This window comes from Salvelinus namaycush, chromosome 4 (assembly GCF_016432855.1).
Source record: "Salvelinus namaycush isolate Seneca chromosome 4, SaNama_1.0, whole genome shotgun sequence".
In the NCBI taxonomy this organism is placed as follows: Eukaryota; Metazoa; Chordata; class Actinopteri; order Salmoniformes; family Salmonidae; genus Salvelinus; species Salvelinus namaycush.
The window spans coordinates 64,180,564-64,197,581 of record NC_052310.1 but is presented as its reverse complement, the minus strand read 5'-3'; the positions used below and the strand labels follow the sequence as shown (position 1 = coordinate 64,197,581).

At 45.4% G+C, this 17,018-nt stretch overlaps 1 protein-coding gene across 1 annotated transcript in view; it reads left to right on the top strand.

Moving 5' to 3' along the window:
- slit1a (slit homolog 1a (Drosophila)) overlaps positions 1–17,018 on the top strand; it is a 145,032-nt gene that overhangs the window by 68,603 nt on the left and 59,411 nt on the right. The window contains exons 5-8 of the mRNA XM_038992182.1: positions 2,114–2,185; positions 3,370–3,441; positions 4,974–5,045; positions 6,765–6,928. Of these exons, the coding sequence (XP_038848110.1) occupies positions 2,114–2,185; positions 3,370–3,441; positions 4,974–5,045; positions 6,765–6,928 (380 nt within the window). The remainder of the gene's footprint in view (positions 1–2,113; positions 2,186–3,369; positions 3,442–4,973; positions 5,046–6,764; positions 6,929–17,018) is intronic.

Sequence of the window (17,018 nt, the reverse complement as noted above, 5' to 3'; positions counted from 1 at the left end):
CACCAGTGTTAACACCAGAGAGGTATAGCACGGTCTGTCAGTACCATACCACACCAGTGTTAACACCAGAGAGGTATAGCACGGTCTGTCAGTACCATACCACACCAGTGTTAACACCAGAGAGGTATAGCACGGTCTGTCAGTACCATACCACACCAGTGTTAACACCAGAGAGGTATAGCACGGTCTGTCAGTACCATACCATACCAGTGTTAACACCAGAGAGTTATAACACGGTCTGTCAGTACCATACTACAGAGTGTTAACACCAGAGAGGTGAATACAAGGTGAGAAGAAGACTCATGTCCATGTACATGCTTGAACAGGAGCCAGGTAAAGCTGCTGTCTATAGGTGAGGAATGTTGTGCTGTTTAGATAATTGTCTGGCTTCTCCTGGTGAATGTTTTCATTTCATCACTGTGCTCTTCTGTGAAGTCATGGCATGTTACCATCATTTACTAATACACCACTCAAACTTTACAGTAGAGCCCAGTTAAGACCTGCCTCATAGTTGCTACTGGAGAATGTGTGTGTGTGTGTGTGTGTGTGTGTGTGTGTGTGTGTGCGCGCGTGCGTGCGTGCGTGCGTGCGTGCGTGCGTGCGTGCGTGCGTGCGTGCGTGCGTGCGTGCGTGTGTGCGTGTGTGTGTGTGTGTGTGTGTGTGTGCGTGCGTGTGTGTGTGTGCGTGTTCAAACATACTAGGACATATTTTAAAAGTTTACTGGTTGACCTGGAATGAGAGTGTCATGGATATTCAAAATAGCAACCGTGCAAATACCACGATTAGTTGTGATATATTTGCAGCGGCCTGCAGACGGCTGTTTTAATTGCTGCTGGAGTATAAAGAAACAAGGAACCATTCATTAGATAGATTGCACAACTCTTACTGTTCTCTGTGGCACCAGGTATTTTTTCATTCCTTTTGTATGATGTTGAAACCATGTCTGTGAAATCATAAATCAACATACCAAAGGAGAACTGTGAGATGAACCAGAGAGAGTGGGAGAGGGAGGGAGACGAGGAGAGAGAAGGAGGGAGAGAGATCCTGTAGGCCTCTCTAAAGGGGGCCATGAGTGTTCTGTTTATGTCCGTTGGGCTGTGGGAATAAGACAGGAGCCCCTCGGGTGTGTGTGTGTGTGTGTGTGTGTGTGTGTGTGTGTGTGTGTGTGTGTGTGTGTGTGTGTGTGTGTGTGTGTGTGTGTGTGTGTGTCAAGGCAAGAGGGACAGCCTCTCTCTGAATGAGGTTAGCACAACGTTTAGCCACCAAACAAAGACATGCTAATTAAAACTATGGCTACTTGTGTTTCTCCCTCTCTTTATTTCCTTCCTCCTCTCCTAACTATAACCCTCCACTCACTCCATCGCTCACTCTTCACCTCTCTCTCTACACACACACGCACGCACGCACGCACGCACACAGACACACACACACACACACACACACACACACACACACACACATGCACACAACCCTTCTCTCTGTCAAACATACACATGCAGCATTTCATTCAATCCTCTTTGTCTAGACCCATGCACCATGTATGTCTAATAGAGCCTCTCTTGGTTGCCTACTCTGCTGCCTGTTTGAAGGGTTTGTGTGCAGGCACTGAGCAGGACACCTCTCGCTGGGTCTCACAGGGGTCCTTAGGAAATGTTTTAGCATGAGTGAACACTAAATAACACAGCTACCTACTCTACTCTAGCCCTCTGCATGACGCTCCACACCTAGGGCTTTTTGGCACAGATACATACAGCTGCACAGATGAATGACTTCCATGTTTTCTCTTTCCATCGTGATGAAGAAAATACTCCTGTTTAGTTCTCAGGAAGCTTTTTCTCACAGCTGAGTTGTTTTCTCTGGTCTTTGTTAGGGACTACCGTACGATGAAATGAAAACGACATTCCGTTCAGGCTAGAAGAGAGCCTTCACCTGGGTCTTAACGCGTTTCTATGAAGGAAACTCATCCCATCCACTACCAATGTGTCACAATGCTCCCACAATGTTCCCTCCTACAAAGCCCTCTATCTATCCTGGCTGTGTGATATGTGTGTATTAGCTTAGAGGTTGGGTACAGTATCTTTGATCTAACATTGTCATGTTGCTGTGTTCACAGAGATCTGAGTGAGAACAACATCCAGTCCATCCCCAGGAAGGCTTTCAGAGGAGCTACAGACATCAAGAACCTGTGAGGGAATCTTCAGTCTCAGATTAGTGAATCAATGAATGAATCCATGGATGAATGAATGTCTCTTCACTCTCAATACTAACTCTACGTCATATTGTCATAGCAACAGAATGCTCTCATACAACACTAAGACAAAGGAGCAACGTACTTGTTCATAATATCATATTTATAATCAGATCAGTTTTATTCACACATACGCAGACACACACTGACACACACGTTGTATTGAGCCTCTCTGTCTGTCAGCTCTGTGTATGCTAATGAGCATAGCCCCAGTCAGTTACTGTAGGTGGCATCAGTATATCACAGTGACAGAGTGGGTTAGCTTTCACCCTGTACACAGATGGAGCTGTGATTTATACTGCTATCGCGGGAGATTAACGCACGTACACACGCACGTACACACGCACGCACACACACACACACATACTGATTGATGATGCTATCACAGTAGAGAAAGAATCAGCACTGTGTGCCTAACTCTCCTACGGTTATATGAGGAGAGATGACTATATTACCATCGATTTACCCACACTCAGTGTACTCCCTATCAGTGATTATATCTGCCCTCTGAGGACAGAGTGTGTGTGTGTGTGTGTGTGTGTGTGTGTGTGTGTGTGTGTGTGTGTGTGTGTGTGTGTGTGTGTGTGTGTGTGTGTGTGTGTGTGTGTGTGTGTGTGTGTGTGTGTGTACGCACGTCTTTGCCTGCATGCATTCATGTGTGGATGATTATTTCTGGTCTATAGGGAAAATGCTATAGTTTGTAAGATTGATGACAGTGCTTTAGACCATCGGGCTATTGTGATGAGTAGCTGGTATTGGAATAGATTATGTTTATCGATTAAGTTTACAAATGGCTGCTTATTTAATATATGTGACTGTTTAAAATTGGTGGGAGAGGGATGGAGAGAGAAAGAACATTTTGCAGTGCATTGCACATTTGTTTGTCTGTGTTTGTGTATGCGTGTGTGTGTGTATGTGTGTGTTTGTGTGTGTTTGTGTATGTGTGTGTGTGTGTGTGTGTGTGTGTTTGTGTATGTGTGTGTGTGTGTGTTTGTGTGTGTGTGTGTGTTTGTGTTTGTGTATGTGTGTGTGTGTTTGTGTGTGTTTGTGTATGTGTGTGTGTGTGCTTGTGTATGTGTTTGTGTGTGTTTCTAATGTTTCTGTCTCTGTTGTGTCTCTAGTCAGTTGGATAAGAACCACATTGGCTGCATCGAGGACGGAGCCTTCAGAGCACTGAGGGGCCTGGAAGTACTGTAAGACACACACACTGTGCACAGTGGGGGGTAAAGAATGGTAGAGAGGATGAGTGTGTGTGAAATATTTTTTGGGGCGGGTAAGAGGGGTGTGGTTCGTTGCTTGTTTCCGTGTTAATGCTTGGCAACAGGATTGGTTTGATACACAAACTCTAACACAGACACACAGAATAACACACCACACACACACACACACACACACACACACACACACACACACACACACACACACACACACACACACACACACACACACACACACACACACACACACACACACACACACACACACAGAGAGAGAGACACACACACACACACACACACACTACCTCATTATTTATTCACCCCTTCTTGATTTATTAAGCAAAAAGCACTTTTTGAAATTAAAATTAAGACAGTACACTTCTAATAACCATTACTAACTAATATAACCAGGCGCCAACTTTATTCATCTAGTCAGTCATTGGTCCCTGCAGGCACGGCCGGACCTATTGGTTCATTAATATCATGGTCCATTAATTCATGGTGCCTGGGGGTCTGGGGGCTGACAGTAGGGGTGTGTATGGTGGGGAGCAGGTTTGGATTGTGGGCTGTGGAAATAGTGTGAGGTTTTTTTTAATAGGATGGAGGGGATGTTACAATAGTCGGGTAGAGGTAGGAGACTGTGGGGTTATTAGGCTGATTGAAATGACCTCTTCTGCTCTGCACCTGATGCCCACTATAGGGGGTGGGGATGGGAGGAGATTGGTCTGTGTGTGTGTGTGTGTGCACATAAATAATGTGTTTGTGGGAGGTGAGAGGGCATGAATATGTGAAGGTGTCCCATCTGTGTGGGAAGAGGTGTTATATTCCCAATGGAATAGAGAGAGAAACGGGGTGGGGGAGGAGGAAGAGAGAAGAGAGAGGGGTTGAGTAGGACATAAAGGAGAGAGGTAGCTGTGAGTAAGGGAATTACGTCAGAGGTAAGGGGAGAAAGTGGTGATGGGGGAAAAATGGATACAGTTACATATTGGGATATTATTTTTTACGAAATATCATATTGTATCGTTTTGACAATATTATTTTTGCGCTAGTTGGCTGTACCTGCACCAAAACCATAGTATTTTTCCTTCATGGATTGTTCTCCATCTTCTTTTTAAATAGGGAGCCAATTTATTTTCAGAACTTTTATTTCCAACTCCGACTTTCCAACTCATTCCGACTTTCCAACTCATGTTCTCATGTCTCTCTCTGTCCCTCTGAAGCAGACATATGTTGAGCAATATGTTTGGAACGTCGAATTGCAATAAAATCACAGAATTGAATCGCAATACATATTGTATCGGCACCTAAGTATCGTGATAATATCGTATCGTGAGGTCCGCGGCAATTCCCAGCCCCAGGAGAAAGAAGGGAGAAGAGGAAAGGAAAGTAGAACAGTTGAGGCAAAGACGTGAGGTGAAATGGAGAAAGAGAGACTGTGATTTGTTTCATTGTGTATCTGTGTTGCGTGGTGTCATGCTTCCTCTCTTCTCTCTCTCTGTCACTTCCAGGACTCTGAACAACAACAACATCAGCAGCATCCCAGTCTCCAGCTTCAACCACATGCCAAAACTACGTACCTTGTAAGTCACACACTACCAGACTCCCTTCCTCCCTCCCCCCTTCTTCTCTTTCTTTCTTTCTTTCTTTCTTTCTTTCTTTCTTTCTTTCTTTCTTTCTTTCTTTCTTTCTTTCTTTCTTTCTTTCTTTCTTTCTTTCTTTCTTTCTTTCTTTCTTCCTTTCTTTCTTTCTTTCTTTCTTTCTTTCTTTCTCTCTCTTTCTCTTTCTCTCTCCCTTTTCTGTTTCTCCCTTCCTCACCCACCTCTCTTTCTCTTTCCCCCTCTCCCCCTCTTTCTTGTCTCATCTTCTCCTTCATCATGTGTGTCATGATAATCCTGGTGTGTATTCTGATCTAGATGTATGGTGTTGGGAAGATTACTTGGTGATCCATCTCTCTGAGACCGTGTCATGCGAAGAGTAATGTGTTCACCATGACAGTCTGCTTTAACCTGACTCAGATCAGCTTTCCACGAGGAAGCAGAGATCAAATAACCATCGCATCACTCCCTCAGTTATGGGAAAATATATACCACAACTTCCCTGTACGACTGAAGGTTTCATACATAATAAACTATGACTGAGGATAATTGATTCTTATTTGTTTGCATAGAAAGGAATAGAGTAGATAGAATAGAATCTAATATAACATTCCATTATCCTCCAGGAGTTTAATTCAACCAATCGCTTTTGAGATATATTAAGTTGTTATAAAATAAACCAGTCCTGTTTTCATACTTTAGTGTCCCATGTAGCAGCAGATTTAAACAGTCCTACCATCTGAATGAGAAGAGATAGATGCAGTCGTTCCATGGAGTTTTGGTTGACGGCCATAACCCACATCAGGTCTATACCCATGCCAGAACCCATTATATCTCTAAATCTGAGGAACACACAACACAAACTAACCCAGAAATACACCAACCCCCCCAAGCCTATTGTCTAAATATAATGACAAAATATGAAATGATGTATATACGAATAAAAGCAATTATGCTCACTGGGATACTTAGAGAGACCGCAATGTCATTCTTGTTGTGGTCTCTGTGCTGCTTTGCCTCCAGTGGGGTTATGGGTTGTTGTTTGTGTGTGCGTTTGTGTGTGTGTGCGTTTGTGTGTTTGTGTGTGTGTGTTCCAGACTCCCACCACAGCTCTAAGAGTTATTCTGGACAACGGGAGCATTCCAGGAATGCCTCATTTAGAATGTTCAGTTTAGAATGTTTTGGTTAGAATCTTCCACTTAGAATGTCTTGTTTAGAATGCTCTGTTAAGTCCAAGCTGGGAGAGATAATGGCACTATGGAAGAATAGACAGTCATGGGTTTGGAAACATATCTGAACCTAGGGGGTGTAGTTTAGGGTTAAGGCTTTAGTCTCCACATTTTAGGAAGCATTTCAAGAGGAGGATTAAAACTGTCAATGAGAAAGGGGATTTCAATGGTGGTTGCCACTGCACGCAACTCCTCTGAAATGATCAACTCACTTTCTTGTCAGAAACTTTCACGTGCTACAACTTTTATACATTGGTTGAAATTCCATCACAGAGATTTAGACAGTTGCAGAGAGATGATCAGTAACTTTTATGAATGACCCCCTTTATACCCTAACAGTCCTCTCTCTCTCTCTCTCTCTCTCTCTCTCTCTCTCTCTCTCTCTCTCTCTCTCTCTCTCTCTCTCTCTCTCTATCTATCATCTCCCTCTCTCTCTCTATCCTCTCTCTCTCTCTCTCTCTCACTCTCTTTCCAGCCGTCTCCACTCCAACAATCTGCACTGTGACTGTCACCTCTCCTGGTTGGCCCAGTGGTTAAGACAAAGGCCTACAATTGGTCTGTTCACTCAGTGTACAGCTCCAGCCCCGCTTAGAGGACTCAACGTGGCCGAGATACAGAAACATGAGTTTACCTGCTCAGGTGACACGCATACACACACACACACACACGCACGCACGCACGCACGCACGCACGTGCACACACACACACACACACACACACACACACACACACACACACACACACACACACACACACACACACACACACACACACACACACACACACACACACACACACAAAAACACCATTCCAACTCTCAGGCACACAATTACCCCTGTTCAGATAGGACAGTACAGTATACCCAATATGATAGCCTCAAATGAACCTATGCTTCAACCAATAGTCCTTTCACATCTGTTGACAAAGGACAGTAGAATAGGCCATTGATTTCACCACATAGCTATGGTCTTTCTGTAACCTGACTGACACATATACATCTCTGTTAGTCATTGTTCCAGCTGCTTCTCCCAAGTGGATCTGTCCTGTCAGTCTGTTAACTTCTCACTTGAATCACACATGACACACACACACACACACACACACACACACACACACACACACACACACACACACACACACACACACACACACACACACACACACACACACACACACACACACACACACACACACACACACACACACACACACACACACACATAGACCCATGAGGGCCACATCACCCCAGGCAAGCCCTCAGGCTGTCCCAGCTTTTTTATGTAGCTCCAGCTCTCAGCAGCTGGACTGACTGCCAGAACCCTGCCCTGTGAAAAACACTGCTGGTATGGGGTACCCTCTTTCACTGACAACTCCCTTGCTACTCTGTCTTTCATAGCACGATGCACACACGCGCAAGCACGCACACACACACACACACACACACACACACACACACACACACACACACACACACACACACACACACACACACACACACACACACACACACACACACACACACACACACACACACACACAGGGACAGCTGGTAGAGCCATGAATCAGATACACATAAAAGAAAGAGAGAGAGAGAGAGAGGGAGAGAGAGAAGAGTTTTTGACTGATGTGAAATCATAAAAGAGAGATAGAGGACACATAAACAATTGAAAGAAGGTGAGAGAGAGAGAGAGAGAGAGAGAGAGAGAGAGAGAGAGAGAGAGAGAGAGAGAGAGAGAGAGAGAGAGAGAGAGAGAGAGAGAGAGAGAGAGAAATAGAGAGAGAAATAGAGAGAGAAATAGAGAGAGAAATAGAGAGAGCAGTTTGACATTCAGCCAGAATCAAACTGAGAGGTGGAGGGGGGGGGGACAGTCACAGGACCAGATGGTGCGTTAGTCTCTCCAGGGAATCACCACTGATACCTGCCTCACAGCTAGAAGCCCCAGGGCAGATTGTATCTATAGGTCCTGACTTATCTCTAGCTAGCAGATTGTATCTATAGCCTCTAACTTAGAGTAGGACATGCCTTTACATCAAATCACACAATGATATTGTACTGAACACTGCCCTTGGCTTTGGTGTGAATACATGAGTTGTAGTGATAGTTACAAGCTTCTAAGTGCTGACTGACCGTCCACACCTGTCCTGACCTGGCTGGGTTATAACTGCTGACTGCCCGTCCACACCTGTCCTGGCCTGGCTGGGTTATCACTGCTGACTGCCCGTCCACACCTGTCCTGGCCTGGCTGGGTTATCACTGCTGACTGCCCGTCCACACCTGTCCTGACCTGGCTGGGTTATCACTGCTGACTGCCCGTCCACACCTGTCCTGACCTGGCTGGGTTATCACTGCTGACTGCCCGTCCACACCTGTCCTGACCTGGCTGGGTTATCACTGCTGACTGCCCGTCCACACCTGTCCTGACCTGGCTGGGTTATCACTGCTGACTGCCCGTCCACACCTGTCCTGACCTGGCTGGGTTATCACTGCTGACTGCCCGTCCACACCTGTCCTGACCTGGCTGGGTTATCACTGCTGACTGCCCGTCCACACCTGTCCTGACCTGGCTGGGTTATCACTGCTGACTGCCCGTCCACACCTGTCCTGACCTGGCTGGGTTATCACTGCTGACTGCCCGTCCACACCTGTCTTGTGTGTGTGAGCGTTCCTGTATGTACAGTATGTGCATGTATGCGTGCCTGTTTTGTTCTCCATGGTTGTGATTTTCACACAGCCATGCGGCGGGGCAGCAGCACAGAACATGAACTATTCATCACCCAAGAAGGGGGTTCCAAAGCGTGGGAGTGTAGCGATTCAACAAACAGAGGGGGTAGAAGGAGAGGAGGAGAGAGGGAGGAATAACGTGGTGGGTGTAAGATGAGGGATGGGCTAGAATCTCAATAGTGATGATGTCTCATCAGAATCCAGGGTAGATGTTAACATATTCATGCTATGAATTATAGGGTCCCTATTAGAGTTAGATTTACCATAGATCTGTGTGTGTATCTCTGAGAGTAGAAAGAGCAGGCTGGAGCTGCTGGTAGAGTTGTTCTGGCAGCGTAGTGCTGGAGTCAAACACAACCACACACATACTGTATACAATTTGATTGGGATGATGTAGGATGGAGACTGGGAGAGTCACAGGATATTGTGTGGAGTAATTCACTCATGACAGGAGGGAGAGAGGGGTGGAAGGAGATGGAGGAGGAGAGAGGTAGAGAGGGTGGGAGTGAAGGAGAGATAGACAGAGTAAGAGGGTATGGGAGAGAGGGGGGGAAAGCATAGATGTTGAAATGCTAGATTTGTCATCGTAGTAAATGATACAGGCGTGAAATGAGGCCCATTAGTTCAGTGCTAGTGTTTCATGGTTTATCTCAGGTATTGGAGACTTGTCCTTGCAGTTTAATAGATGTGAAGTTTCACAGATAACAAACACGTTGTAGCTTGCTGTATAACACACAGACACACACACTGACTTCTACAAACAAACACACACCACTCACCACTCACCACACACACACACACACACACACACACACACACACACACACACACACACACACACACACACACACACACACACACACACACACACACACACACACACACACACACACACACACACACACACACACACACACACACCATTCTGTCTTGAGTGCAGCGCTGACCAGTAGATGAACTCCCTCTGAAACAATCATTAGAGACTGGCTCGCTGGCACACACTCATGTTTCTTTCCCTGTGTGTGTGGATGTTTATGTGTTTGTGTTAGCTTTCTGTGGCCAGACAGGGACACCTGCGGGGGATTTGGGGCGGGGTGACGTTACTTGGAGGGGGGAGTGATGGTGTTGTTCGGGGGGAGACCCGCGGAAGTCCATATAGCTCTGAGCTTCACGGCTGACTGGCGATCGGTCCCCTGCTCAAACACACACTTCCTGTCTAAATGAGAGAGTGGGGGGTGGGGGGGTAGAACTGTTTTAGAGAGGGAGAGAGAGGGAGGGAAACCACAAACCATGTCAAATGGCTCAATGTTGGATCAGGAGAGCTGTGCTCTGTATCACACCTGATCCAGGATCTGTCAAAACCCCTGCATGTTAGATCAGAGCAAAGCTAAGATCACACAGACAGAAAAGCAGCTCACTGAAACGCATTGAAAACATCGTTTTGGGACACGCACAGAAACACACAAACACACACGCGCTCGTACACACACACACACACACACACACACACACACACACACACACACACACACACACACACACACACACACACACACACACACACACACACACACACACACACACACACACACACACACACAAACACACAGTGAATGATGCTTTGAATTTGCATCTGATTCGTTACACATAGTGACTCGTGGACTCAGTATCGGTATATCTGTGTAGTTTTATTAATCCATTAAAGCAGTCTAGAGGTAAGTAGTTAAACGTTTGTCATTAGTGCAATGGGCCGTGGGTTGGTGCCAGGAGTTTTACTGTGTAATGCCTAGTATGTGATTTGAATCAGAATGACTGGTCTAATGCACACACACATGCAGGCGCCTCCACAAGCTACGAGTCAGCAGGGTAATGTGTGTGATCTGAATCAGTATAGCCAGCCATAGTGTTCAGAGACACAAAGACAGCTAGATATGCCATAGAGCAGTGTTATTCGAGGGAACTGCAGTGCGGTCACCAAAATATATATATATATATACTGAGTATACAAAACATTAACAACACCTGCTCTTTCCATGACAGACTGACCAGGTGAATCCAGGTGAAAGCTATGACCCCTTATTGATGTCACTTGTTAAATCCACTTCAATCAGTGTAGATGGAGGGGAGGAGACAGGTTACAGAAGGATTTTTAAACGTTGAGACAATTGAGACGTGGATGTGTGTGTGTGCCATTCAGAGGGTGAATGGGAAAGACAAAATATTTAAGTTCCTTTGAACGGGGTATGGTAGTAGGTGCCAGACACACCGGGTTGTGTCAAGAATTGCAACGCTGCTGGGTTTTTCACGCCCAACAGTTTCCTGTGTGTATCAAGAATGGTCCACCACCCAAAGGACATCCAGCCAATTTGACACAACTGTAGGAAGCATTGGAGTCAACATGGGCCAGCATCCCTGTGGAATGCTTACGACACCTTGTAGAGTCCATCCCCAGACTAGTTGAGGCTGTTCTGAGGGCAGAAGGTGTTCCTCATTTTTGCAATACTCAGTGTATAGATAGATATACATATAAACAAATGAATATTATACTTTAAAAAAAATAAAAGTACATTTATTTGTTGGTTTCTTTTCATTTTGATAAGAGATGAAAATGCAATGAATTGAAGGGTATTTGTTAATGTAAAAATCGAAATGTACAGATTTTAAGATTGTTTCATTAGATTTGGGGTGGAGTGCAAAGAATTGTTGGGGAAAAAATGTGGTCCCCAGAAAAGTTTGAATACCACTATCATAGAGTCTATCTAGCACCATTAATTACCTCTAGGTCTGTGGGAAAGAGAGAGAGAGCTGGGCTGATTGCCATTGCTAGTCCCTAGATCTGTCTCAGTCCCATTGAGCAGTAGGACTTTCTCCTGTCATCAATAAACCAGGAGGCGCACACACACACACACACACACACACACACACACACACACACACACACACACACACACACACACACACACACACACACACACACACACACACACACACACACACACACACACACACACACACATACACACAGTCACACTCTCGCACAGAGGGATAGGGAGCAGATCAAATATTCATAGTAGGAAACCCAGCAGATTAGTAATGCAGAGTAAATGAGGCCATTTAAAAGTCTGTTTCATACACTTTTCTAGGTTAGGCTGGAAATACTTGAGCAGTACACACACACACACAAATGGGTGCACACGAACACTCGTTTTTGACAAGGACGTTACATTTTGAACAGGTATCGGGAGACAATGTCAGTGGGATGTGCATAATGTATGCAAATTGTGCCGTTTTCAGATTTTGGAGAACAAACGTAAGCAGGAAGCGAGAGAGAGACCAGGGAGGAGGGGGAGTTAGAGAAGAGACAGAGGGGGGTTAGAGGAGCTGAATTAGAAAAATGCCGTGAATTCCAGCTAGAATTAGAACATGATGAGAACACAGAGGTACAGATACAGGAGAAGATCAACAGAGAATATTGAAAAGATGTCAATATGCATGTCATTGTATACCTAGTGAAAAGCTCACACACCATTCAGATATGCTAGTCCATTATGCCATGAGATACGACTGACTTCTGATGGCTTCCCCTAGTTTACATCCAACTGAGAATGAGGAGAGAGACACTGATACACCATCTGACATATCACATGTTACTCTTCCTTTACATGCATGTCAAAACATTCAGGGGAATCTCGTCTGACTTCATTTGCAAGTCAATGTCTTCTCTCATGTATGTCTTAAGGTTCTGCAGCTGTCATAGTTGAGATACACACGCGTGGAAAAACCTTAACGCTGGTGGAAGCCTTAACGCTGGTGGAAGCCTTAACGCTGGTGAAAACCTTAACGCTGGTGAAAACCTTAACGTTGGTGAAAACCTTAACGCTGGTGGAAGCCTTAACGCTGGTGGAAGCCTTAACGCTGGTGAAAACCTTAACGCTGGTGAAAGCCTTAACGCTGGTGAAAACCTTAACGCTGGTGGAAGCCTTAACGCTGGTGAAAACCTTAACGCTGGTGGAAGCCTTAACGCTGGTGGAAGCCTTAACGCTGGTGAAAACCTTAACGCTGGTGAAAACCTTAACGCTGGTGAAAACCTTAACGCTGGTGGAAGCCTTAACGCTGGTGAAAGCCTTAACGTTGGTGAAAACCTTAACGTTGGTGAAAACCTTAACGCTGGTGAAAACCTTAACGTTGGTGAAAACCTTAACGCTGGTGAAAACCTTAACGCTGGTGAAAACCTTAACGCTGGTGGAAGCCTTAACGCTGGTGGAAGCCTTAACGCTGGTGGAAGCCTTAACGCTGGTGAAAACCTTAACGCTGGTGAAAACCTTAACGCTGGTGGAAGCCTTAACGCTGGTGAAAACCTTAACGCTGGTGAAAACCTTAACGTTGGTGGAAGCCTTAACGCTGGTGAAAACCTTAACGTTGGTGAAAACCTTAACGTTGGTGAAAACCTTAACGCTGGTGGAAGCCTTAACGCTGGTGAAAACCTTAACGTTGGTGAAAACCTTAACGTTGGTGAAAACCTTAACGTTGGTGAAAACCTTAACGTTGGTGAAAACCTTAACGTTGGTGAAAACCTTAACGTTGGTGAAAACCTTAACGCTGGTGAAAACCTTAACGTTGGTGAAAACCTTAACGTTGGTGAAAACCTTAACGTTGGTGAAAACCTTAACGTTGGTGAAAACCTTAACGTTGGTGAAAACCTTAACGTTGGTGAAAACCTTAACGTTGGTGAAAACCTTAACGTTGGTGAAAACCTTAACGCTGGTGAAAACCTTAACGCTGGTGAAAACCTTAACGCTGGTGGAAGCCTTAACGCTGGTGGAAGCCTTAACGCTGGTGGAAGCCTTAACGCTGGTGGAAGCCTTAACGCTGGTGGAAGCCTTAACGCTGGTGAAAACCTTAACGCTGGTGAAAACCTTAACGCTGGTGGAAGCCTTAACGCTGGTGAAAACCTTAACGCTGGTGAAAACCTTAACGTTGGTGGAAGCCTTAACGCTGGTGAAAACCTTAACGTTGGTGAAAACCTTAACGCTGGTGAAAACCTTAACGCTGGTGGAAGCCTTAACGCTGGTGGAAGCCTTAACGCTGGTGAAAACCTTAACGCTGGTGAAAACCTTAACGCTGGTGAAAACTTTAAGACTGGTGAAAGCCTTAACGCTGGTGTGTGGGACTGGGAGAGTTTCTCTTCTATGCACACACACACACACACACACACACACACACACACACACACACACACACACACACACACACACACACACACACACACACACACACACACACACACACATACACACAGTCACACTCTCGCACAGAGGGATAGGGAGCAGATCAAATATTCATAGTAGGAAACCCAGCAGATTAGTAATGCAGAGTAAATGAGGCCATTTAAAAGTCTGTTTCATACACTTTTCTAGGTTAGGCTGGAAATACTTGAGCAGTACACACACACACACAAATGGGTGCACACGAACACTCGTTTTTGACAAGGACGTTACATTTTGAACAGGTATCGGGAGACAATGTCAGTGGGATGTGCATAATGTATGCAAATTGTGCCGTTTTCAGATTTTGGAGAACAAACGTAAGCAGGAAGCGAGAGAGAGACCAGGGAGGAGGGGGAGTTAGAGAAGAGACAGAGGGGGGTTAGAGGAGCTGAATTAGAAAAATGCCGTGAATTCCAGCTAGAATTAGAACATGATGAGAACACAGAGGTACAGATACAGGAGAAGATCAACAGAGAATATTGAAAAGATGTCAATATGCATGTCATTGTATACCTAGTGAAAAGCTCACACACCATTCAGATATGCTAGTCCATTATGCCATGAGATACGACTGACTTCTGATGGCTTCCCCTAGTTTACATCCAACTGAGAATGAGGAGAGAGACACTGATACACCATCTGACATATCACATGTTACTCTTCCTTTACATGCATGTCAAAACATTCAGGGGAATCTCGTCTGACTTCATTTGCAAGTCAATGTCTTCTCTCATGTATGTCTTAAGGTTCTGCAGCTGTCATAGTTGAGATACACACGCGTGGAAAAACCTTAACGCTGGTGGAAGCCTTAACGCTGGTGGAAGCCTTAACGCTGGTGAAAACCTTAACGCTGGTGAAAACCTTAACGTTGGTGAAAACCTTAACGCTGGTGGAAGCCTTAACGCTGGTGGAAGCCTTAACGCTGGTGAAAACCTTAACGCTGGTGGAAGCCTTAACGCTGGTGAAAACCTTAACGCTGGTGGAAGCCTTAACGCTGGTGGAAGCCTTAACGCTGGTGAAAACCTTAACGCTGGTGAAAACCTTAACGCTGGTGAAAACCTTAACGCTGGTGGAAGCCTTAACGCTGGTGAAAACCTTAACGCTGGTGGAAGCCTTAACGCTGGTGGAAGCCTTAACGCTGGTGAAAACCTTAACGCTGGTGGAAGCCTTAATGCTGGTGAAAACCTTAACGCTGGTGGAAGCCTTAACGCTGGTGGAAGCCTTAACGCTGGTGAAAACCTTAACGCTGGTGGAAGCCTTAACGCTGGTGAAAACCTTAACGCTGGTGGAAGCCTTAACGCTGGTGAAAACCTTAACGCTGGTGAAAACCTTAACGCTGGTGAAAACCTTAACGCTGGTGGAAGCCTTAATGCTGGTGAAAACCTTAACGCTGGTGGAAGCCTTAACGCTGGTGAAAACCTTAACGCTGGTGGAAGCCTTAACGCTGGTGGAAGCCTTAACGCTGGTGAAAACCTTAACGCTGGTGAAAACCTTAACGCTGGTGAAAACCTTAACGCTGGTGAAAACCTTAACGCTGGTGAAAACCTTAACGTTGGTGAAAACCTTAACGTTGGTGAAAACCTTAACGTTGGTGAAAACCTTAACGTTGGTGAAAACCTTAACGCTGGTGAAAACCTTAACGTTGGTGAAAACCTTAACGCTGGTGAAAACCTTAACGTTGGTGAAAACCTTAACGCTGGTGAAAACCTTAACGTTGGTGAAAACCTTAACGCTGGTGAAAACCTTAACGCTGGTGAAAGCCTTAACGCTGGTGAAAACCTTAACGCTGGTGAAAACCTTAACGTTGGTGAAAACCTTAACGCTGGTGAAAACCTTAACGTTGGTGAAAACCTTAACGTTGGTGAAAACCTTAACGTTGGTGGAAGCCTTAACGCTGGTGAAAACCTTAACGCTGGTGAAAACCTTAACGTTGGTGAAAACCTTAACGTTGGTGAAAACCTTAACGCTGGTGAAAACCTTAACGCTGGTGAAAACCTTAACGCTGGTGAAAACCTTAACGTTGGTGAAAACCTTAACGCTGGTGAAAACCTTAACGTTGGTCAAAACCTTAACGCTGGTGAAAACCTTAACGCTGGTGAAAGCCTTAACGCTGGTGAAAACCTTAACGCTGGTGAAAACCTTAACGTTGGTGAAAACCTTAACGCTGGTGGAAGCCTTAACATTGGTGAAAACCTTAACGCTGGTGAAAACCTTAACGCTGGTGAAAACCTTAACGCTGGTGGAAGCCTTAACGCTGGTGGAAGCCTTAACGCTGGTGGAAGCCTTAACGCTGGTGAAAACCTTAACGCTGGTGAAAACCTTAACGCTGGTGGAAGCCTTAACGCTGGTGGAAGCCTTAACGCTGGTGGAAGCCTTAACGCTGGTGAAAACCTTAACGCTGGTGAAAACCTTAACGTTGGTGGAAGCCTTAACGCTGGTGAAAACCTTAACGTTGGTGAAAACCTTAACGCTGGTGAAAACCTTAACGCTGGTGGAAGCCTTAACGCTGGTGGAAGCCTTAACGCTGGTGGAAGCCTTAAAAAGCCTTAACGCTGGTGGAAGCCTTAACGCTGGTGAAAACCTTAACGTTGGTGAAAACCTTAACGCTGGTGAAAACCTTAACGCTGGTGGAAGCCTTAACGCTGGTGAAAACCTTAACGCTGGTGGAAGCCTTAACGCTGGTGAAAACCTTAACGCTGGTGGAAGCCTTAACGGTGGTGAAAACCTTAACGCTGGTGGA